Source organism: Pleurodeles waltl, chromosome 1_2 (assembly GCF_031143425.1).
Source record: "Pleurodeles waltl isolate 20211129_DDA chromosome 1_2, aPleWal1.hap1.20221129, whole genome shotgun sequence".
Classification (NCBI taxonomy): Eukaryota; Metazoa; Chordata; class Amphibia; order Caudata; family Salamandridae; genus Pleurodeles; species Pleurodeles waltl.
This window is the reverse complement of record NC_090437.1, coordinates 167,827,987-167,850,584: the sequence shown is the minus strand read 5'-3', so window position 1 is coordinate 167,850,584 and position 22,598 is coordinate 167,827,987. Positions and strand designations below refer to the sequence as shown.

Below are 22,598 nucleotides of genomic sequence, written 5' to 3'. Positions count from 1 at the left end.
CCCAGAGACTCTTGGCCAAAAGAGCCAAGGGTTTGGATCTTGTTCCACCCAGGCGACTTATGTACGTTACAGCCGATAGGTTGTCCATTCTGAGAAGAATGGAGCACTTTACTCTGTCTTTTGTAAAGGACTGGATGGCAAGGGAACCTGCAAGCATCTCTAAACAGTTGATGTGCAGTGACGACTCCTGAACGGACCATGGACCCCCAATCGAGAGTGGACAGCATCTTGCGCCCCAACCTGTCAGACTTGCATCTGACTCTAAGACAAGATCTGGGGTGGCAGAGAAAATTGTTCTCCCGTTCCAGGAGTCTAAATGACTCATCCACCATGTAAGTTATTCTCTGGACTCCGAATCTAGGATAACCTGGTCCGACTAGGTGAGGCCTTTCTGAAGGTGACAGATTTTCAACCTCTGAAGGGCTCTGTAATGAAGGTACCCGGAAATATGGCTTGGATGGAGGAAGAAAGGAGGCCTACAAGATGAGCTAGCTCTCTGAGGGAAGAACAAGGGAGAGACCAGGCATGACGAATCTCTTTCTTTATCAAGGAAACCTTGTGCGGGGGAGCTGAAGAAGAGACTCCATAGTGTTGACAAGAAACCCCAGGAACTCCAGACATTGGGAGGGGATTAGAACAGACTTTTGAAGATTTATGAGGAAGCCCAGACGAGACAGGAGGTCTCGACAAAGGTTTAGCTGTGTCACGAGGGAAGACTTGTCCTGAGCCATAATAAGGAAGTCATCGAGGTAGACAATGAGCCTTTTTCCTTGAGCTATGAGGAAGGCAAACACTGGTTTGAGGATTTTGGTGAAACACCAAGGGGCCGATGAAAGACCGAAGGGAAGAGTTTTGAACTGAAAGAAGGAATCTTCCCACTGGAATTGATGAAACTTTCTGAAAGAGGGATGGACAGGAACGGAAAGATAGGCATCCTGAAGATCTATTCAAACCAACCCATCGTTGTGAAGGAGAAGATCTCTGAGATGGAGGATAGTTTCCATCTTGAAATGATGGTATACCACAAAATTGTTGAACTCTTTTAGATTTATAACTGGACGATGTTTTTTGTTTTTTGTTTTTCTTCTGAACCAGAAAGATGGTGCTGAGAAACCCGGAAGAGTTGAAACTCACCTCCTCAATAGCCTGTTTTGACAGTAAGGATTGTACCTCGTCATGAACGAGGTGAAACTGGACGCGAGAAAAAAGGAGAGGACGAGGAAGAAAGGACTGACGAGGAGTTTGGTATAAATCTATGCAATAACCTTGAACAGTTTGAATTACCCAAGGGTCCGAGGTTATAGAAAGCCAAGCGTTCAAACATAAGCCCAGTCTGCCTCCTACTAGAGGATGGCCAGAACTGGAAGTTCTTACCTGCAAGTTGCTCTCCTTTGGCTCTGTATCCCCTGTTGCGGCCTCCGCGGAGCCTACGGGGATAGAACTGGGGTTTGTACCCCTGATAGGCGTCAAGCTGATTGGCTTGGGAGTAGGAGCCTCTGTTGAGGGATTGCCCTCTTGTTGAGAAGTGGTTGGCAAAACGACTCCTGCCTTTACCGGCCCTTCCAAAAACCCGATGGGAAAAGATCCTCTTCATAGAGGAATGGGCTTTATCCAAGGAGTTGAAAGTAGACATGTACTTGCTCATTTCCTTAATAAATGAGTCGCCAAAAAGGAGGCCATCAGCATTGGGACCCTCCTCCTTGGAGGCTCAAGAGCTGAGTTTTGGATCTATTCTAAGAAGAAGACTCTTTCGTCATTCTTGCGAAATGTAAGCATTGGCATTGCCCAGCATACAGATCGCTCGCTGAACCCAGTTACAAAGGATCCCCGGATCACCTTGCAAACCTTCCATTTTCGCTTCCTCAGCCAGATCAAAGATCCTAGTCAGAGGTCCAACCAAGTCCAAAAGTCTATCCTGGCAGAATCGACCCCTTTTTTGGGATCTTTTCCACATTTCGTAAAAAAGAGTAGCATATTGGGGTCGATAGCAGGGGTATCAGCCACCTTCAAGGGAAGGGAGGGCCTGGGGCATTTGGACTTTAGTTTGCTTCTGCATGACTTATCTAGTGCATGTCTGAGATAAATAGAAACATAGTCAGAGAGATGGTCGGAGGGAAACCATTCTGAGGAATTAGGATGGTGAACAGATGTGGGGTCAAACATGGGATCACCATCAGGATCAATCAAATCCTCAGGCACTAAGTGAGGGCAACTTTCATAAGGAGAAATTTTACACCCATCGAATATGTTATCACTGAAAGTATCTTGTAAAACATCGTCCCCATCACTATCCGTGTCCCGTAAATGTAAAATATTAAGAGGGGAGGAAGGGAGCCCCGAAGAATTTGCTTCTCGGGTTGGAGGCCCAAACCTAGTGGAAATGCCATTGGAGGGCTCATGAGGGGGAGCTGCACGTTTCCTTCCTCTCAAAGGAGGGTTAACCTTAGGTTTCTGAAGCATCTTTAATATAGAAGCTTATACATTTTTAGAACTGTCCAACATAGACACTAAAACAGCGTGTTGGACCGAATCCTTAATAAAGGATTTTAAATTGTCCTTTATGGACTGAGTTTGTTAATTCTCAGACATAATGGGAATTAGGATGGAAGAAAAAATGTTAATGGTTAAGGAGAAAAATATTTAAATGTCTAAAACGACGAGAAACTGTAAATGAGGGAAAAACCGTCAGAAAAAGGGTTAATTCCTCATTTGCAGAAGAGGGGGAGTGTCCGGCTATGGAGGGGCTGACCGGGGGTGTGGTATGGGCAGGGAGAGGGCGTTATGAGGGATGGAGTCCCGAGTAAAGCCCTCACCGGCAGAAGAAGACTGGAGGAGACTCCTTCGTCGACCTTACGAAGTGTAGGACAATCGCTGTGCCGCAGAATAACAGCGGAACTAACAACATGAGGTAGGAATACCTCAGGGAACCGAAAACTAACATTTTTGGAAACGTTCTAAACGGGCCGCATGTGCAACAAGCGCATGAAAGGACACACGTACAAGCAGGAAAGCGCGATAATAAGCATGAGTGAAATACATAAGAATACAAGCACAGAAATATATATAAATATATATGTATAAATAAAACTATAAGTATGATATATGTATAAAAAGTCAAGCAGGGTACTTATCTTGACTGCGAGCAGCAAGAAAAGAGGACTTGGTGCTCTCAGTCAAGATGGTTATTAGGGGGCTCGTTGTGTGATTGGTTAGCCCCATTGTGATGTGTTTTTGTAGTTTTTTTTCCCAGGGTTTCTGGGATTAGTAGTTCTTGTCTGCTATTCAATAAAATGAGAAAAGTTAAAGCATAATATGAGCCTCCGGTCTTGAAATAAAATTTAAAGGCCTATTTACAGAAAGCAAGGGCTCCTGGGAGAATTTCAAGGAGTGATGGTAAACAAGCTTTGCTCCATAGGAGAGACGAAGACATGCTGAACAGCCTAAAAAATAAAGCCAGCAAACAGAAACGGAAAATGTGAGTTACTCACCACATGACCAAAGGTAAGCAGTGAGCGGAATGCCCATTCTGAAAGGGAAGCTTTCAGAATGCCTACAAGAAGTATTTTTGCAGCTAGACATATGCACTGTCGTGTATGCGTCAGCCTAAAAATGTGGCATATACCATGACTTCCAATGAAGTATTCAAAGATCTTGTCACTAAGCTCAGAAGCAAAAACTAGCTGCATAACAAACAGAGGATATTCGTTGAGGTGAGAATACCCACCTTCTACTTTTAGTGGGTCAATCTTTTTAAAGATGCTATGTTTGTGAATGACCACTATAGCCATCTTCCCTGGTCTAGCAATATTTCCTCAAATGTGGACCACTGCTTCTATCCTGTGCCAGTGGCACAATCTATTACTTTGGTGAAGCCATGCTTCTGCTTTATCAGTGAGCAGTCTCAGTACTGTTGCCAGCATAAAATCAGAGTTGAAGAACAGGATAGAGGATGCTTAGGGAACTGTTCTCTACTTTTAAGGAATCATAACATAACCTTGTTTCTTACATTTTTTGGTGACTTGGACAATTGCAGCATGTTACTCAATTTCATATCTGCCAGCATTTCCAACAACAAATTATCACAATTCTTTTGAGGCATTTGTAGGTTCTTAAATCTGGAACTGCAGGATTCAAATGCCAAAAACGAATACAGCTTCATGTCTATCAGGGCAAGTCTACAATCTAATGTTAGCAAATATAATGGGCCCGAATCACAAAGGTAAAGTTAGACCAAAAGTCTAACTTTATCACTAGTACAGTTAGATTTTTGGTTTAACTTTATCTTTGTGAATACCGAAAAGTAGTTAAGTTAGACTTTTGGTCTAACTTTACCTTTGTGAATACCGAAAAATAGAAAAGTTATACTTTTGGACTAAGTTAGACTTTTTTGGTCTAACTGTTCCTTTGTGACTACCGAAAAGCAGTAAAGTTAGATTTTTAGTCTAACTTTACGTTTGTGAATCAGTCCCAATATACACAGTGACAACCTTGGAGTATTTTTGCCCCACATGAATTAAGAGAACATGCATTGTACTTCCTTGAAACATTTGTCATGTAATATATGCAGGACAGTTGTGAACAGAAACCAGAAAAGCGTCCCCAATGACATCTTGAATAAGATGAACACAAGGTGTTGGTCTTGTTGGGGAGAGTCAGTCATATCATACTTTTGATAGGCCTGAAGTAAAAGGACACAGAAAATATTAGGCTATACCTCTAAAAGACTGCCTGCATGAGGCTGCCATTGTGAGGATGTGTGAAAAATGCTGCATGCAGGATTGTGTGTGTGCGCGAGAGGGGCCATGTATAACCCATGACTGAAAAGTCATACAAACACGATCATGCTAGGACCACAAGGCTAAGTGGATGTGTCCCTGTAGTGTGTCTTGGTACTTTAGAACCAGTGTTTTTATGGAACACTTATAGCTATTCAGGGACACATACACCTGACTACAAGTACTGTCCGGCAGGGAAAAAGGAAAAAAACATAGGAAAAAAACAGCAACAACATCCCACCATCTCCTGCTTTATCTACCCTTTCATCTTCTCCCTCCCTCCCTCCCTAAGAAGGTTTTCTTACTCTCAGCTGTTAGGCAATCTGTGTCTTCAGGTCCATTGTACCTCATGACGTGGTAGCACTATCTTTGCAATGTTGGGGAGATCAGTACGCCTCGTCACTTTTGAAGTGGCTGAGTCGACAGCTGCAGCACTCTGAGATAATTTGGGCAAGTGATCACCTTAAATTCAATTGCTAATTGCGATAGGCATAGCTCCCAACGAGACTCAAGTTCCTTCCTTTTTTTTGTTCTAGGGTCGTGGAGATCTGTTCAAGCCAATCTATCTCCCAGATCTTATGTAACCATCTTTTTTGTTCCAGTGCCTTGTCCATTCCCCATGCAGCCAGTTTTGCTTTGTTAGTCGTAAATAGCAGCATTGTGATCTTCTTTACCCTTATAATGGGTATGTAAGCCTATCTGCCACCCAAGTACTATATATGCAGGGAATCTGAGACTTTTGCATGTTAACGTGACATCTACGCCGTCCAAAACTTTCCCCTAGTATTTCTTAAGTTTAGGGCAGATGAAGCAGCGTAGTGTCCCCTTTACAATCCCTCCAACAACTACTAGCTCTGGATCTGTCCCACGCACATATTCTCTCTTGGATGTAGCACCAATATGTAGCAATTTATATTGGTGTCTTCTTGAAAGCCGTGTGAGAAGCAGTTATCTTAGCCCTATGGAATACTCAGTTTCACTCTTTCGTAGTCTCCCCAACTCTACCTCTCATACTTTCTGCCCGGGGATCTTCTCAATGTTTGAGGTATCTACAAAGAAAACCTAAATTTCAGACAAATATGTCTTCTGGGTGACCCTGTTAGAAGCAGTTATATTGGCCCTGCAGAGTACCTATTTCCACTCTTCAGTTGCTATTGGTCCCTGCAAATCTTCCTCACATGCCCTCTGCACAAATGTATTCTCCGTGTTTGAGTTATCTATAAGGAATTTGTACATTTCAGACAATATTCGCTTATCTCCGATATTCAAACAGGAGCAGTGGCTGACTAGTGAGTGGTCTGAACATGTTCTGGGTTACCCTGTGCCAAATTATGAAATACTGGTGCCTCTCCCCATCTGGCACGCCATAACCAGCCTTGAGTTGTTGGACTTCACTCACTCATGATCAAAGAGGTAGTCAATCATCTTACACCCTGCCCCTGGCAAGGCTATACATTCACTTACCCTTAATGCTGTAGTAAAGTCTGGGTTCTAGATAAAGGGTATAATAGGTGATGGGATGGTGGAGATCCCCTCCTAACCAAAGCTGTATTCCATACAACCAGTGTGGTTTTCGTTACCGGGATGGAAAACAGGTTTCACCCCCTACTCTTCCTGAACAGCCAAGGTGTTCTCCATATATGAGCCCTGCAAATCATTTGGTTGATAAATTACTAACACTTTTCACTTCAGCTCGATGCAACTCCACCAAAGTTGACCCGCATAGTAGTAATCAAGTTTGCAATCCATGGTCTCTCTCTTCTGAAGAGCAGTACTTTGTTTTCGCTGCCATGCTTCTTCCTCACCCATATCAATTTGTTAATCATCGTCTGAATCTTATGTAAGGTTCCCCTTGAGGGCTGGAGGGTTGTGACCTGGGCAATAAATAAAAACCTAGACTGTGTGCGCATCTTTATAGCTGCAAATCGTCCCAAGCAGGACAGTCCACCCATGTGCAAGACTAGGTCTGACTGCGAATATCTCACCAGATTGTCACTGTTTACATGTGCCATATTTGAAAGAGATTGTGTTAGTCTTATCCCCGGCTATTGTTTGTTAGCTTTGGCCCACTGAGGACAGGTTTGCTGGAGGAGGTGAGGTAGTTGAATAACTGACCTACTGCTCTAGCTCTCCTGAACCTGGGCTGAATACAAAGTTGGACTTCGCTGACTGAAGGGGGCCCTAGTAAGCAAGTACGGCTGAATCAAACCCCTGATGAACCTAGGAACTGTGTCAAAAAAAACCTAGGAACTGTGTCAGAAGGTTGGGGCTGTAGGCGATATACAGTGCCTTCAATTTAACCTGCTTGCCAATGGGAAGACAGTGAAATGAGGACAGATGAGAAGACAACCAGTCGATACTTGGGAAAATGCAGTAACAGATACACAGCGGTTCTTTAGACTGTCCTTTCATTCATTCACTTGTACTTCAGCGGTGTACTGTTGTTCTTTCCTGCCTTTATTGGCTTTTGTTTCCAGAGAGATGAGAGTTCCCCAAATTGATGCCTTTAACGAATCCCACAGAGTGTTCCGTCCCATCCACTCTTTGTCGTATTCCTGAAGGTATAGCATCAGGGCTCTCAACCTGCTTTCTGATATGTTTGCTATGTAAAAGGCTAACTGTTAAACACCATCTGTTGATGTGTTTCAGCGTATTTGGTACTTGTATTGTGACATGAGTTGGCATGTGGTCAGATAATGACTATACCCCTATTTCAGAGACCCGTATTCAACCCACCAAGTGGGGAAAGCTGAAGTAGTGGTCTAGCCTGGCTTAAGTTTTATGCCCTGCCAACAAATCTTGTCGTTTGCCATGCCATGTGTATGTAGGAACCAACTCCTTCAGTCACTCCAGGCCCACTCTGACTGTCCATGACGTTATTCATAGCTATGTTCAGATCCATCCCCCAATAATGATGTCTTTGTTGGGTATTGGCATGATATTTGGAATAACTGACCCTATGATTTGTTTTCTTGACCTGCTTTCGGCCCATATACAGTAGGCAACAATGAATAATCCCTCGATACTAGCCTAATTGCCAGTGCTCTATTGCTAATGTCTGTTATTATCTCTTTCACCTGAAGGAGCTCGCCAACACGATGGCCACCCCCACCAAAAAACTGTCGGGTGAACCACCCTGGTCGTCAGCGAGGCCAATGTCCAGCTGGGCCTCATTCGAGAGACACAGCTGGCAGTTGGTGTCTCTTATGGGAGACAGACCCATCAGTCATTTAGTTGGTGTGCCTCTCATTCAGGCTTGCTATTCTAATCTCCCCCATAAGGCACCACTTGAGTGTTGTGTTTATGTCTGGATTGCGTGCCCAGATAACTTCACTATCCTGGACCTGTATGCTAGTGCCTCCCCCTCCAAAACGTCCCCTTCAACAACAATATCAATATCAATTCAACATGTAGCAATCGGCTCCCTCCCTCGTGGGCACATCAGGGCACTGGAGCCTGTACCATCCTATCTTATTTGTGTGTGAGTCCTCTGTTCCCTCCGTACATACGAGTCCCCACCCAGTGACTACCTGTTGGATCCTTCCCATATTCCAGGTACCTGACAGCCACCCACTGCCTCCACCTCTGCAAAGTCCAGTCATCCGATTATCAGTTGGTCTGTTGTTTAAACTGTATCTTTTCGAAACTCACAGCAGTTTTGGCAATGAGATAATTGAAAGGTGTTGGAAGAGAGTAATGTTATTGCCCTCAAGGATAGTTTAACCCATTTCTCTGTCTGTTGCCGAAATGTCCTCCCCTTCTCGAAAATACAGAGGACAGAGGTCAGGATATCGGGAGGAAGTTTTCCCTTCCCACCCTGTGTGGTCCAGAAGGATGTCATTGTTTCTACGATATACAAAAATGTGCCTGAAGAGTTTCTTGACCTAGGTATCTATGTTGCTTTCCCAGTGCTTCTCTGTGATTCTTTAATATTAATGTTTTGTCTTCTTGAGCGGTTTTTGACGTCTTTGAGGTGCACTGAGATCAACCTCTTGCTCTTTTAAGAAAATACGCTTCTTTTTGGCCTTCAACATTTTCCTCCCTTGCATCCTTCGAGATTCCTAGAGCCAAAACCCGGTCCCCCAGCCCAAAAAGTCCTCCTGTAGTCCCCGGTAAAACTCCTCCATAAACGAACGTATTTAGGATGCTTCTGCTATTGCACTCTCCTGCTGAACCTGGTTATCCTTTAATGGAGAGTAATCGGCCATTTTAAATGATGCTGCTTGTCGTTCTAACCCCCAGCCTTGATAGCATTTCTTTAAGAGTGTTCTCTGCTCATCCACCCTCCAGGATCCCTCAATTATCCACAAACTGACTTGGAGGGAGCTCATCATCTGCCAAGGTCCCCCTCTGTGCTTAATCTCCCAGCATTTTGCTTGCTGCCTTTTATCCCTTCTTCACCTGAGAAGCTGCTTGACATTCATTTGAGCTGTAGATGATTCACTCTCTCTTGCATGCCTTAATTTTAGGTGCTGTACATGTCGGAGCTCCTCTGCCCAGCTATAACGCAGTGGGGGGATGATGTGTGGGATGGTTTTTGTTTAATTCTGGTGCCTTGTTTGGGATCTAGATGACCTCTGACCCTGCTTTAATGCCATATCATTAGTTTCTACTTTACTGGTCTTAGGGTCAGCTGCATGAGTGGCCCCATGCCTGTCTTCTTCCCTGGTCTGCCTTTCTGATGCATGAGGCCATGTGAGTCTCCATCACAGCCTCCCTTCTTTTCAGCAGGCCAAGCATTTCCTAGAAGACAGGTCGCCTTTCTGCTTCGAGGCTGACCCCGCCAATACATTGCAACTTTTGACATTTTAGGCCCTGGTGCCTCTTGTCAGATTTCCAACTGTTGGCCTCTGAGACATGTTGCGCTTCAGTCTCGCTCTGGCTCTGTTCCATGATGAGCCAGAAGGACAGGGCTCCTTTGTTCTGTAGTACTCGCCGTCTTAGAAAATATATGACCCCTGCCACCGACCTGGCTGGTGACATCTTCAATCCCACATCATTTGCCTCCAAATCACATTGAGCCCGATGCTGGGAGCTTTAGGGACCCATGCCACTCCTCCAGTGACCATCTGCATGATTCATGGAGTCTGTTACGTTAGCGGGCCCGGGTGCAGGAGCACATGCCTGTAGGAGGCTGGCCTGGCTTATAGTGAGTACCAATGGTACTTACACCTTGTGCTAGGTCCAGTTATCCCTTATTAGTAGATTAGTAGTGTTCTAGCAGCTTAGGCTGATAGAGGTAGCTATTGCAGAGCAGCTTAGGATGAACTAGAAGACATGAAAAGCTCCTACCATACCACTTATATCATATAGGTAGTATATCATAAGAAAGACAATACTCAGAGTTACTAAAAAATAAAGGTACTTTATTTTAGTGACAATGAACCAAAAATATCTCAGAGCACATACTCCCTTAGGAGGTAAGTAAAATAAACAAAATGTACACACAAACCAAAATCAGGTAAGTAAAACAGTTCTATTACGGACACAGAGGTGAGGATTATCCCACCCTTTTGGGCATACCCACTTCCTGCCGGTGATTGTGATTCTGCAATGTTAGATGAATATCTTAGGATTTTATGGTGCATCACAAAACTTAAATATGACTTCCAAACTTGGTTCTATACATAGTGTCACATGTTTCTGTACAGTATTGGATTTCTGGAAATGTACTGATATTGATTTGAAATGGAAAGCTTTGTCCAATTAAAAAAAATAATTTTTCGCTATTTTTCTCTTCCCTAGGTTCAGACCAGAAACAAGACCTCTGACGATATTGCAAAATTCTGGATGTTTATTCGAAAGAGGAAGTGCTGTTCCATGATGCTGCTTTTATTGGGATGTTCTCTGTGTTTATTTTTATAGACTATTGCAAAGACTTATGGGATTCGTAGTCTTTCATCATAGTGTTTAAGGCTGCTGAGTGGAATAAATGAAGGTGTAAAGCATAATCCTCACCTCCATGTCCTTAGTACAATTGAAATTTTCCTTCACAATTGCTTCACAGAAGTTTTAATACAGGGCTCCAACTTTTTTCTTAGATGTCCACTGTAGGTGATGCCCCGTGCTGGGGTTTGGTGTATGCCAAGGCTGCGTTCCTGATTCCACCTCATGTATTTCTTCCAAGACCCTACACTTTGAAGTTCACTACGAGATAGGCGGTTCCATGACTGCCATGTCGGCGGCAGTAGTCGTACCGCCAAAGTGCTGGAGGAGAAGACCACTAAATTATGAGCATGGCAGTCTTTCCATCACAAGACAGCCAAACTACCGCAAGTGCAGTCAAGCCGCCACGGACGGCGGTGTACTCCATTAGGCCGGCGTGACCATGTTTCCGCCAGACACATTACGAGGTTGCACACCGCCAGGTTTTCTGCTACGGTCGAACCACCACGAAACTCCTGACGGAAACCAACTCAATTAAAGGAGACACTCACACCACACCACAACACAGACCAGTCTGGAGCCGCCATGTAACCCAAACTGGAAGTCCACTGCTCCTGCACGCACAACGACGGCTACGAAGACAACAACCGTGAGTATACACAAATCTACTTGACACACAAACACCTACATACACACACACACACATACACAAACACACACGCACACCCATACTACACACACCACAGCCACCACACATACATGCAAGATACACAGCAACTCGCAGATACACAGCACCGGCACCGTTGTACACAACAATACACAACAGCACAAAGGCACACAATGACACCACAATGCTACATCAAGTGCTTTCAGTACACACCTCGACATTACACCACATACATAATACAACACGTAACAACACCTGACATACAATATACACAGCCATACAACGAAACATGCGTCATACCACGCTAACACAACACACCACACAATGCATCTGACATATCCATCACTACACACACGCAGGCACACACAACAACCACACCAGGACACACAATACCACCATTACACATCTCAACACAAACAATACACAATTTATCAATACACATGCATGTACCAAACACATCAATATCCTACACACAATACACAGCCATCACAGCATCGCAAAAGTCAGGGCCACACACACACATGCAGACCAGACACTACAGCTAGCACAACACCCACACACACACACATACACACACATCACAAACAAACAAACCAAAGGTGCTACATTCAATACAGTCATGTGGAAAGAAAGGCAAGTCAAGTTGTTACCATCAAAGCCAACAACAGGCTCAGCCAGATGTATTAAAACATTTGTTCTGCAAGAAAATACATTATTACATACAAATATCAGCCAATAGGGCAGTCCAATGTCCAATATGCAAAAGGCACAAATCAAACCTCTATGTGCCCCTACTTGACCCCTGACTGACAAATGACCTCCACAGGGTAGGGGCATCAAGAGGGCAGGCAGGCACCTCAGGGGTTGGGGGCCTGGGAGGGTTTGGGTTTGGGAGAGGGGTCTTTGGATTTGGGAGAGGGGTCTTTGGGTTTGGGCTTGAGCTGGGGTTGGGGAGGTCCTTGGCCTTGGAAGGGGTTGACTTCTTGGCAGGCCAAGGGGCATGAGTACTAGCAGCGGGTGCAGGGGAGCACCTGGAGGTGGAAGGGCTAGATTGGGGAGGGACACAAACCGTTTGGGGGTATTATGGGGTGAGAGGGGAGTAGGGAACAGGGAAAACTCAGAGAGGAAATGCTTTTTAGACACACAGGGGTGGCCATTGCAAAAGGGTTTGGGAGTGTAGGGAGAGGGAGTGGCTGCAGGAGGTGTAGGTGTGGATGTCTTGGGTGCAAGTGCGTGCAATGAATGCTTGTGGGTGGTGGGTGTCTATTGAGTGTGGGCGTTTATGTGTTTTTGGAGGAGGGGAGGAGGTGCTGGGAGATGCCATGCTGGATGGGTGACTGTCTGTTGGGGTGGTGACTGCAGGTATGGTAGATGTGCTGCATGTGGGTGTGTCGGTGGTTGTGGTGAGTGTAGATGTGGTGACTGCTATTGTGCTGACCGTGGGTAAGATAGGAGTTGTGGCTGGATCTGTTAAAGATGGTGTGGTGGGTGCAGGTGTGTCTGGTGTAGTGTCTGTGAAGAAGGAGGTGGTGGGGGAGTCGGTGCAGGTAGTGATGTTGTATGTGTGCAGGTGAGTGTTGTTTGTGTGCATGCCGGTGGTGGCACTTGTGGTGCTTGTGTTTGTCAGTGGTACTTTTGGCTGTTGAGGTGGATGCATGCTTGTGTGTCTGTCTGTTTTGGCTTGGTTTGGGAAGAGGGGTTTGGGTTTGGGTAGAGGTAGGTGTTGGGGGGACGGTAGACAAAGGGTGACTGGCTGCTGTCAGTATGGGGGCCAGCGCCTGAAAGTATCCCTGGAGGCCAGCCAGTGCACTGTGAATGCCCTCTAGGAATGCATTGCTCTGCTGGACTTGAGCTGCAAGTCCCTGGATGGGATTCTTAATGGTCAACTGACCCACAGAGATCGACCTCAGGAGGCCAATAGCCTCCTCACCGAGGGCAGCAGGGCTGACTGGGGCAGGGACAGAGGTGCCTGCAGCGAAAGAGACATCCACCCTCCTGAGTGAGCGGGCACGGGGAACTGGGTAGGGAGCTACAGGGAGGGCGGTGGTAGTAAGGGGGTTGGCGGACAAAGATGGTGCTGGGGTGGTCCCAAAAGGGTCTGCCACTGCCAGGGAGTGTCCACTGGAAGAGGATTCCAAAGATGATGTTGATGATCCGGTCTCACCGGTGGCATTACCCTCGCTCTCTGTGCCACTGGGTCCCTCGCTGTTGCTGGTAGCAGAACTCCGGGTCACGTGGCCTGCAACATCCCCACTTGCCTGTGCCCCTCCTCCTTCGACTGCTGATGCACACAAATACAGAGAGAAAAGGAGATAGGGAGAGAGGGAGTTAACACATACCTCACATACACACTTGTAAGCAAGAACATCTGTGACTATACATATCTTGCCTAGGCAATCTCAGGTGCCAATGCACTTGTCCTACATCATGTCACAACAAGTCACCCATACCCACCCATTGTCACACCCACATCAACATCCAAGTAAGTCTGCACCACTGGAGTCATCCACATGATCACCACCATAGTAATGTCTGCATGTACATCATGCCTTGGGTGAAGTACAAATGTCTACCTGAATTCACATAAGAGCTCTCCATACTCCTATCACCTATTGGAAGTGCAGCTGGATGAACTTAACACATCAGACCTGTACAGTTACAACAGCTGATCAGTCCATAACCTTTGTGGGATATTCATGACCGTGACTACTACTACACTTACACATCACACAGCATCTGCCTGTCACATTACAAGGCTGTCATAACACTCTGTACAATAATGGTAATTTCTCACTAATGACTGATTAAGCCACTACAAGTTGAACATACATACAGGTGACATGTGACAAGTTATGGGTACAGGCATGTGATTGGTCTAAACCAGGGTTCTGCAAAGTCGGTCCTGGAGAGCCGGGTCCATGCAAGATTTTTAGCATATCCATATGTAGAAAAAAGATGTTTCAGAAATCTACATTTTTCTAAATGAGGATATGCAAAAAATCTGGCATGGACCCGGCTCTCCAGGACCGACTTTGCAGAACCCTCGTCTAAACCAATCATAGAGGAATATCTCCAAACACCAATACCATATCTATCACAACTAACCATACATCTGAGTGCATCGACAATGGCCCATATTGCACATATAACACATCTATACCTATTCACTGAGTGCAGTGTCACAACTGATGAACAACAAGAACACATTTATGACATCATGGTCCACAAACAAAACCACCACACATGCATTTTCACCAGTAGGACTTCACAACATCATAACACCACCCTAATCACACCATTCCTGACTAGAGATTACCTGTACCTAACTCATGACAAAACTCATCTCTGACGCTCAATACATGGTTGCAATATGCAGCCCTGCCTTGGAACGGACAACACACCACACTACTACATAGGGCTGTCTCAGCAGTGGAAATGCAACATAAATCTCACATGACATATCATCAGTAATGCAGTAATCAATCCTGTCCTAATCACCCGCTTCAGCGAGGCCAGGCTAGCTGACATGTTCACACTTCATCAGATGTGCCCCCAAGTAACAATTGCGACATGATGTAGGTAGACAGTAAGCTATGTAGCACTGTGATATGCTAGGGCATTGGCATACATGGTATTTACATTACACACTGCGAATGAAGGTGTCTGTCTAGGCACTTACCACCTCTACTACCATCCCATTATGTTTAAGGTTTCATCCCCCCAAGTCTAGCACTTACAAATGCATGATGTTTGCAATCAGACCATTTCAAATCTACATTGCAAATCAGCCTACTTGACTAACCTTCACATATCCAATAGATAGCAGATAATCAATATAAGAATACAAGTGGCAAGCCATTAGTCGAAGTCATACACAAGCCATATCTGTGGTGAAAATGTTATGGCTGATTCACATGGTGTCAACACCTTTACCAGTACCTGATTACTATAGTCCCTATGATAAAAGTAGAGTCACGCTGTTGCATGTACCGGTGTGCCATAGATGAGGGAGTGAACTGACACCTTAGAGCCACAAATGCCCAAATACCGAGGGATGGAGCAGGTCATATTCAATGGCTAGGGTGGTACGCAAGCTCACATCCATCGTAAAGGCAGGACGGAGTCACACATGTACCAATCTGATTAGACCAATTCCACAATGCAGACATGGAGAATACTGGATATGGAAGAAGAACATCCACTGGCAGCAACCCATCAAGACACATCTACAACTAATGCTCAAAAAGCCGGGTGGTTACTACCCATTACCCATAAGTCTATTTTCAAGTACCATTGACAACAGTTTCACTATAGCCACAGTGAGGCAGCTAATCTAATAAACTCTATGCAAGTCTCATGTTACAGTCAGTACTTACCTTCTTGTGGATGCTGTGCTGCACTCAAACGCCCATCCACCTCAGGGGTGACCACCGCCAATATGCAGGCCATTAGGAGGTCAGGGTCTGATGGGCACCCCTCCCTCGTTGGGTGGAAATCCCCAGCTGCGCCTCTGCGGTCTTCCGGGCCCAGCGTTTCAGGTCCTCCCACCACTTGCGACAGTGGGTGGTCTGCCGGCTATGAACCCCCATGGTCCGCACTTCCTTGGCAATGGCACGCCAGATCCCTTTCTTCTGATGGGCGTGCACCTGCATGGATGACACACATAAAAGGAGATAGTCATGTACACTGGTACCATACTAACAGGAGAGGCCTATACACTTCACAGTCACCAAGTGCCCACACATACCTGTCCTCACTGCCCATACACTTTCACTTCATGCCCTCTGCAGCCACCTATACTCTCTCAACGGTACACTTACCACATTCACCGTCACATGCACCCCTATCACGCACAACTATGTCATTGGGCTCACCTGTTCCTCTGGTGCCTCATATAGCTGTCCATACCGGGTTAGGACCCAGTCCAAAAGCTTCTCCAGCTCTTCAGGGGTGAAGGCTGGGGCCCTATCACCTGCAGGACGTGGCATGATGGCTCCCAGAGACAGTACAGCTCAGGTCAGCGAGGTCTTGCTGGCAACTGTGTCAGGAGTCAAGTGAGCAAGGCTGCAGAAAATGGCGGTCACGGCCGCCACGTATAGGACAGTCACCACCAGTGGTCATTGCATTGGCCCCAAGTCCCCTTAGGCAGCAATGTTAACCAAAGAAAAGTTGCACGGCGGTTGCGACCTCTACCGCCATGACGACATATGCCGGTGGACTTAGGTCACTTCCATCTGTCCAGTGCTGCAGGACAGGCGGCTGCCATTTTGAGCACATCTTAAGCACTGATGTGCCAATTCATGTGCACCATATACGTATTAGGACAAATTGGGGAGTAACCCCATGTTGTGCCATTATGGTAGAGCTGACATGTGTACATGTATCCTAACGACTTACATGTTTAGCATTGTGCTGCAAGGCTGGTGTCCAAATTGCATCTGCATTCACATTTATGTATATGTCTGCAGTGCAGCGCATGTCTGATAGTGTTAGGTGTGTGCTAACTTTGAAAACTTCAGCTTACATGTGTAAAGTCCTTTTCTCAAGGCACATTCTCTCCTCTCTACCTAGATTTGATGCCATGAATAGATTGAGGCAACCACTAGTGTACAGTCCACTAGCTGACCTTGCAACCCTGGAGGTCAGGCACATCATACAAACCTATCATCTGAATTGTCTGACCATCATGGATCTATGCACACAGTTGGAGCTTGATCTGTTACCAACCACACACAATCTCTATTCCATCCCTCCCACAGTATAAGTCCTGTCAGTGCTACACTTTCTTGCCACAGGCTCCTTTCAGAATACAGTGGGCTTGGCAGCAGGGATGTCACAGCCAATGTTCAGTCTAGGTTTGAAGGATGTACTGTGTGCATTGTTGAAACACTTGGACAGCTACATCAGGTTCCCCCAACGTGCGGATTTTGGCCTATGTGAAGGCAGACTTTTATGAAATGGGACACATCCCTCAAGTGATAGGGACCATTGATGGCATCCATCTAGCCCTGGTTCCTCCCAGTGCCAATGAACAGGTGTATAGGAACCAGAAGAACTACCACTCCCTTAAAATTCAGCTGATGTGTCTGGCAGACCAGTATATCTCACAGGTCACAGCCAAGTTTCCTGTATCTGTTCATGACTCCTTCATTTTGAGGAACAGCAATGTCCCACACATGATGGCACGACTACACACAGAGAGGGCCTCGCTCCTTGGTATGTATCCATTTGAATGTGGTTCACTGTAGTTGCATCTGTCATCATATTCTTCCCTGTCGCTGTACCTGCTGACACCAGTGAGGTACCTTGCCACTGATGGGGAAGTCTTTTTCAATAAGGACTACGGGAGGACGAGTCATGTAATAGAAAGGATATTTGGCTTCCTGAAAGACGGATACAGGTGTTTGGACCTATCTGGAGGTGCCCTCCTCTACTTACCCCAAAAGGTATGCCAGATAGTAGTAGCCTTCTGCATGCTCCAAAATCTAGCCCTGAGACACCAGATTCCATTGCTAGCTGATGAGGGTGAGGCAACTGGACCAGTGGCTGGTAATGCTGACATGGCAAGTGATGAGGAGGCAGATGAGGAAGATGCAGCTGACTCTAGGACTGAGCTCATCAATCAGTACTTCCAGTAACATACAGGTCTGGTGATTTTGGTTTGGCAAGTGCTGATTGTCCACATGAAATGCTGACAATAGTCCTCCAGAGTTAACTCATCAGTGGTGGTATGATGTGGTCCTATCCCTATGTGTGTGTTGGGGGAGCAGACTATTTGTATGTCATGTATGCAGTTACTATTTCTCATCTCTAACATGTGTACCCACTGAATTGTCCTTGATTTTAATTTCCAATATACAGACCAGTAATGGGCAATGTGTGCTGTATTCTCCTTCTCCTGTAGACATGTCATTCCACCTACTGACTGCATTCTCCTGTAGACGTCATTCCACCTATTGACTGTGTTAAGAATAAATGTGCCTCTGCTACCAATGGCGTGGTCTTTTATAGTCACTAGCCATAGCTGAATGATTAGAGGATTGAGAGTTGTAAATGACAGATGCAAGCTACCGTGCTACATGATGAACATACTGTGACTGGAGTTGGATAGGTAATCTTTTGGGGACCCTGGTTAGGTGGTAATCTACACAGAGGACAACCTCTATATGCTCCATATGTGCTCTGTGTGGCTCCATGCCTTCCATCCTGAAGGTACTCTCTGTAATTGTCTTTTTGCAGGTTTGCATGCTGACTATACTACTATATGGCTCAGGATTGTGGACTGTGTGACGTGTCCTGCAACATATCTTATGTAATATGTCTCCTGCTGAGGATGCCTCCCTCTCCTGTTGGATGTGGGTGTGCATACCCTTCTCACGTATGGCAATCATGACTTTTGTTGATGTTGTAATGAAGACACTTATACAGTAGCTCTAGTCCACTGGTGTTTATTGTGCATATATTGGCAACAAACAAATATGGTGCAAATTTTTCCAAGAGGTGATGAGTGGGTCATGGTAGATGCAATCATCAGAGTAGGTGGTACAGCTGTTGGTTGCACAGGTCCAGTGGCCAATTGCCAATGGGAAGATGGAGTTATGTCACTGAACAGTCAACAGGGTGTCTCAGTGGCACACAAGGGGGACAAATCAGATGAGGGTCACTTCCTGGCAGTTGGTATGGTCTTGCCATCTGCTCCAGCCAGATGTCTGGATGGATGTCCACATTTGTGGGGGGGATTCATCAGCTACAGAGGGAGGGGTGTCTGAGGACTGGGGTTCCCCTGGCAGCTGGTAGGACCTCTATTCCGATGGCTACCACTGATGTAGATGGGTGTGATGTTATGTTGGTAGTGGAAGGGGCCTGTTGCTGGGTGGAGGAAGCACGCAGGCTGGTGTTGATATCTCTCAGCACCCCTGCTATGGAGACCATGGTGGCACAGTGGGCCTGCCACTGCTGCATGACCTCCTGGTGGTATTCCCTCTGCAGCCTTTGGTTTTCCCCCAAAATGGTTATGATCTGGCCCATCCTGTCCTGTGATTGTTGGTATGCTCCCAGGACCTGGAAGATGGTAGCCTGGTCAGTAGAGTCCCTTTGGGGGCCCCATCCTCCGGCCCACAGCTTCCCTCCCATGCCCTTGCCCCCATGTGCCTGTGCCCCTAGCATGGTGTGCCCACTCCCAGTGTTAGCAGGACCTTCATTGTCAGGGTTTGGGAGGTTGACTTAGGTCACTGTACTGTGGGGCACACAATAGTTTCATCTGTCCTTGGGACACAGGTTTGGGGACAAAGGATAGGCTGTGATGTTGAGGCCACAGGGTTTAAGGGGGTTGTTATGGGCAGGGTGAGGCAGGGAGTGGTAGGCTGACCAGGTGTCCCAGATGGGCCAGGTAGGTTACGTCTTCAGTGTCCAGACATCCAGGCATGTTGTCCTCACTGGGGCCTTCATCCTATGGTGGGCTAGCAGTCTCTGGTATCCTCTCCATGGTGGCAATTGCAGGGGTACCTGTGGATGGAGCGAGAGAGGGAGTTACATTTTGAAGATGAGTTTGGTGCACTCTTTATCAGATGCATACAGTGGCTTGACATGGTTCCCAGCAATGACAGTGACAGAAGCTGCCCAGCATACCATTGGTGTTAGGTAGTGGTGTGTGACATGTGTGCCATACTCCATTTAGGTAGGTGTCATTCAGGTTCAGTACATCTGTCTGTGTGGATGGGTACTGGTACAGACTGATAGTTCACATGACTGTTCTGCAATGTTAGCTGGTGACTATACAGCCTTAGTAGTTGTGAGTGGCAGAAGGCTGGACATAGAATGGTTTCCCAGTGAGTGGAGGGGAGTATGCAAGGTTAAATCAGCTGTCTGTGCATGCTGTGCATGTGCATGGTATCTGCCATCTGACATACCATACCATGGTGGTGACGTCCTGGGTTGTGGATCATGATTAGTGGCTAATTGAATTAGTCACAGTGATGCAGCTGTGTTTTGCCATGTTTGCCATTGTGTTGTTTCCTTGCATCACTGTCATTGCCATGTTGTGGTCCTCTGTCATAACATCTAGTTAGCATGACTAGTCCAATTGGCATTCATGCAAGGGATGTGATTTGATATGCACATTCCAGGTATTCAGGTAGATGGGCTTGTGCACTGTGGGAGTCGTAGTGTTAGTTTTAGTCCATGCTAGGCGCACCATTGCCAGGGGCTGTGTGGGCATTTAGGCTAGGTGGAGGTGTGGCATGCAGGAGATGGGCATTAGGTGGATAGGTGAGATGTGTAGTGAGACAGGCAGTATATTGGGGATTATTTTGGTGCTGAGGAAACATGCAGTACAAGACAGCTGTGTGAAATGGACGTTGTGTGCACTTACCAGAGTCCAGTCCACCAGGTATTCCAGTCAGGATCTCTGGATGCAGGATGTTCAAGACCTTCTCCTGCAAAGATGTGAATTATGGGGAGGAAGTGGTGACCCAGCGCCAGTCTTGTGCACTGCGATATGGTGTTGTGATGCCATGGAACGCATCTTCCCCTTAAGGTCGTTCCACCTCTTCCTGATGTCCTCCCTTGTGCGTGGATGGTTACCTGTTGAGTTGACCCTGTCAACTATTCTCTGCCACAACTCCATTTTCCTGACAATCGAGGTTTTCCGGAACTGTGCTCCAAACAGTTGTCGCTTTTCCCTGACACTTTCATCCACCATGATCCTCAACTCGTCGTCTGTGAACCGTGGGTGCATTTGTGGGGACATGGTGGTGGTTGTGTTGTGGGTGGGAGGGCGGTGTTATGTATTTAATGGTGCAGTGTGTGGTGATTGATGGGGTGTGGGTGGTACATAGTGGGTGATGGAGGCTTGTGGTGTGTGTGTGTGTGGTCATTATGCAGGTTTTGTATTGGTAGTGCAGTTGTGTTGTGTTTGCTGGGTGGGAGGTGTATCTCTGCCTATGGTGTAATGGTGCTAGATGTGTGTATTTGCCTGCTCTCTGTGTATGTTGATTTTGTAACAAAGGATTGTGGTTGTGTTGGGGTGTGTTATATAGTGCCGTGAGTAGGTGTGTCTGGTGAGTGTATGTGTGTTAGGTGTGGGATATTCAAAATGTCCAATGTGGTGTTGTGTTCTGACTGTGGCGGATTCTGAGCGCAGTGGTTCTCGCCACCAATGGTTTTCTGTGTGCAACAACTGCTGTGCTGATTTGTGGCTCGTAATCTGGTGGGCGGAATGTGTCAGTGTGGTGGAACTGCTTCTTTTCCGCCCTCCAATGTCCTGAAGCTGTTGGATTTGTGGCTATTATTTGGTGGTCTTCACGGTGTGTGTCGTAATGCAGCAGTCAGATTACCGCCAACATGGTGGCCTTTTGGCGGCTGCCACCCCAGCAGTCTTCTGAAAAGACCACCAAACTCATAATGAGCTCCTTGTTGTCTCTTTAGTTCACTCTTGCAAGTTCTTTTTCATTCCTGCTTTCTGCATTTGTCACTTTTTGCCTACCTTTCTCTTCCTCCTTCCTTTTCCCTTACTTGCTTTTCTCTCTCTTGCTCTGAAACAGGGTGTGATGATGAAGAGCAAGTCTCAGTCTCTAAACGAGTGTGAGTGCCCGCCACTTACAGCCACCAGCACTAACTGTCTACTACTATTACCCAACTCAATTATGATCTTTTGATAAACCTGGAAAGGATGAACGGCCATTTTTGACTCTGAATTCTGCAGGTTGTAAAGAGATCTTAACTTCAACCACGTAACAGTGACATACCTGAACTCAGGTCAGTGCTGCTTGCATCTACATTAACACCATCCTGAGAAGTGAGGAGTCCTGTAGTTGATTGGCCGTCCTTTTGCAAACAAGCATTGGTATGGGAAAATGGCAATCCTGGTGTGAAAAAAACAAAAAATATTTGCTTACTTCGGAGCATTTTAAGTACAACAGCAAATGGCCTATTTCGGGAGCATCTGAAGTACTACAGCAAATGAAAAGGGATGTCTGTGCTGAAAGTGTGGTTTAAATCTAGTTTTCCCAGTGATTATGGTGTAGGGTAGGAAATACATATCTAATGATTTCTTACCATTTCATCAGCGTGTATTAATTTCGTGGAGAGGAAAAAGGTAAAATCTTGTCCACGTTCCCTTGATTTAATTTGCACAATTGAAAAGGGTTTTAAATCTGTCATATGGCATTAGTCGCATCACAAAAAAACTTATAACCACAAATGTATCATACTCACATGTCTGTATCACATTCATCCTCTTGGGGCCATCACCACTGTTAGTGAAAGTTGGG

The 22,598-nt window shown here is 46.1% G+C and overlaps 1 protein-coding gene across 4 annotated transcripts in view; it reads right to left on the bottom strand.

The window, feature by feature from the left end:
* Positions 1-22,598, bottom strand: part of LOC138298826 (zinc finger protein OZF-like) — a 206,471-nt gene that overhangs the window by 26,092 nt on the left and 157,781 nt on the right. For 3 of the 4 annotated variants that reach the window (XM_069236907.1, XM_069236908.1, XM_069236905.1), the window contains exon 5: positions 22,074-22,190. The exons of the other annotated variant lie outside the window; for it this stretch is intronic. In XM_069236907.1, the coding sequence (XP_069093008.1) occupies positions 22,074-22,190 (117 nt within the window). The remainder of the gene's footprint in view (positions 1-22,073; positions 22,191-22,598) is intronic. 4 annotated transcript variants of the gene reach the window in all.